The sequence below is a fragment of the Mustela putorius genome, unplaced genomic scaffold (genome assembly GCF_011764305.1).
Source record: "Mustela putorius furo isolate JIRA1106 unplaced genomic scaffold, ASM1176430v1.1 tig00003834_pilon_pilon_pilon, whole genome shotgun sequence".
Classification (NCBI taxonomy): domain Eukaryota; kingdom Metazoa; phylum Chordata; class Mammalia; order Carnivora; family Mustelidae; genus Mustela; species Mustela putorius.
This window is the reverse complement of record NW_025421987.1, coordinates 126,572,256-126,575,089: the sequence shown is the minus strand read 5'-3', so window position 1 is coordinate 126,575,089 and position 2,834 is coordinate 126,572,256. Positions and strand designations below refer to the sequence as shown.

The 2,834-nt window shown below is 40.5% G+C and overlaps 1 protein-coding gene across 1 annotated transcript; it reads right to left on the bottom strand.

Moving 5' to 3' along the window:
• Positions 1 to 803: 803 nt before the first annotated feature.
• On the bottom strand, positions 804 to 974 carry LOC123394360 (NADH dehydrogenase [ubiquinone] 1 beta subcomplex subunit 1-like). Its single transcript, XM_045088181.1, is given in 1 exon segment — positions 804 to 974. A coding segment is annotated over 1 exon segment (171 nt).
• Positions 975 to 2,834: the final 1,860 nt, after the last annotated feature.

The window sequence follows — 2,834 nt, the reverse complement described above, 5'->3', positions numbered from 1 at the left end:
TAATGCTAAATATTAACACCTAAGAAGATTAGTGGGGATTGACGGAGGAGAGTCTCACTGGGTTAAAGGTCATTTGCTTACAAATCTCAGGACAAAGGAGACTCAAACAGTCCTTGGGGAGGAGCCTCCTAGTTAAAGCAACAAGACAGGAGGCCAGGAGGAAGGTCTGTGTTTCTAGAGCCTCTTGTGGGATCTGAGTTCTGTTTCTCCAGTATGGGTGGTAACCAGTTATGGTGACTATGCTTAAAGGGACTTCTCTTCTATAGGGGAGGGTGGACCTAAGTGAAATAAGTCAGACAGAGAAAGACAAGTACAGTGCGATTTCACATACATGTAGAATCTGAAAAACAAAGCAAATGAACCAATGAATGGGAAGGGCTTCTTGAGGCTCTAGGGTTTGGACAAAATAAAGGGTTACTAGGCAGAGGAAATTAGGGAGACAAGAAAAGAGCAAGTAAACTTGAAGTAAAGTGAAGAGGTTGGTAAATAAAAGAAAGTAACTCAAGATGGAGAGAGAGAAGAAATTCTTCACTATTAGAACCATACAACAATATCTACTTTTTTGCTGATTTTTTTTTTTTTTTTCAGATCGAAATACCATTGGCTCCAACTTCTGGATCTTTGGAAACCTAAAACCCTCCCAAAGGTGTCTTCAGGTTACCAGGAGCTCATTTTTCCCTGGGTCCATCAGGTTTACAGTTTGCACATCTGTTTTTGTTTTGTTTTGTTTTGTTTTTATGAATGAGTTTTTATTTCTCTCCTCATTTTTAAAATGTGAATATTCCAGAATTCAGTCACAGCCTTTACTTCCAGGTGACTCCTTCACTGCATCTCAATTCCCTCTTAAACAATACACTCTTGTTCCAGAGGCAGTTAGCTTTTCATCATTCTTTGTCTAGATAACATCCAAGGACAAAGCCCACAGGCACAAGTAAATGTAACTGGTGGTCACGAACAACCTGAATTATGTTCATTATGAGTGCTGTAGCCTTGGTGACAAACACGACCCCACTACCGCTCTGCACTTCTTTCTAATGCTCAGGTCCTTTCTATGAAACACCATGCAATGATTGTACCCACTTGACTTTATAGATGATGTTTAAATTCAATAAATGTTTTCATCTTCAAAAACAAACAAACAAACAACAACAACAAAACAGAAAGAAATCAGGCCAAGAAATATAATTAGCAAGCCAAGGAGACAGGATTTGAATTCACATCCATCTGATTCACTGGCAATCTGTTACATTGGTGGCCCTAGTGACCCATGCCTCCTGGTATTCATGCCTGTGTGTTCCCTTCCGCTTGAATCTGGACTGGGCCTGTGACTTGCTTTAGCCAAAAGAATGCAGGTAGAGTTCCAGGTCCAGGTTCCTGGGATCCCTGAGCTGCCACGCAAGAGGGCTGACTATGCCCCTGGAGAGAACCCGTGGAGAGGGAAAAGCTCTGACACCGCATGGAGAAGCTAGGCACCCAGCAGCCAGGGTTAAGGTAAAGCCCCAGTCATATGATCCCAATTAAACCTTTCCCAATGGCACTCACCCCCCACTCTGGACAGTGATCCTAGAGGAGCCATCAGACATGATGGACACTATGCCCCAGCAGACATCCTGTGGAACAGAGATGACAGGGCTTTGCTTTGTTCAAACTGCTGACCAATAGAACTGTGCAAAGTGATAAAAATGGTGGTTAAGTCCCTAAGTTTTGAGTAGTCTGTTATGTATCAATAGGTAACCAAGACACACCTCTGTCCTGTGGCTGAGGAGATGGAGACCGTGACAAATTTATGAAGTCCTTGAGCAAGAGAGAAAGATGGGCAGGGAAAGAGTGGGTACAAGACAATTGCCAGGGGTGGAAAGAAAAAAGACAAAGGGCATAATTATGCAGACCTCTAAGTAGCGGAAACAAGAAGTAACAGAATCTTTAGGTCTCATACCTTTGCCAGGCAGTATTTCTGCCCCAGAGCAATCCTCACAGTGGAATTAATGCAAGGAAGATTAAAAGGCAAGACTCAGAAGTGCCTATTTTCAACAACAAGGTAATAGATCAAAATGTTCATAAAAGCTTTCTCTGGGTAGTGGTATCACAAAAAAAGCCTCATAAGTTAGTTTTTTGCTCTCTTCCAGTTCTTCCATATTTTCTACAATGATTGTTTTCCATTTAATTTTTTTCAAAGCCTTAATTATCAAAGAGATAAAAGTACATGGATTTTAATCCCCCCCAAGTGCCATAGGAAAGCTCTTCACTCTCCATTTCCACTTCTTCTCCCCGTCTTGCACCACACAGGTAATTCCTTTAATGATTTCTGTTCTAGTTCTTTGAGTGGTTAGGTCCATATCCTTACATAATGTGCTCACATTTCCATAACTTGGTTTATTAACCTGAGGCATCTATAGGTTCCCTATTACAAAAGTCTTATTATTTTACTGAACAAATGCACTGAATACCTACTATGTGCCAGTACCATTCAGATGCTGCCCTTTTATGGCACATATTCTAGTAAAGGGAGGTGGTTGATCAAAAGCAAAGAAATAATATCCAATAATAAAAAGTACTATGAAGAAAACCACATAAAGTATGGGGCAGTATGGTTGAGTATATTTTACAAAAATTGGCTACAATCTTCCATCCCACATGCTCATCTAGAATCTTACCATTCACTTATCAAGAAGTAGAGTATATTTTCCTGACCTTTAAATCTGGGTGGATTGGTGACTTACACAATACATCAGCAGAAACAATACTTGTGATTTCCAAGGCTAGATCATAAAAGGTGATAAAATTTCCGATTTGCCAGAATACTCTCTTGAAACTTTCAGTTGCCATAGAAAAGA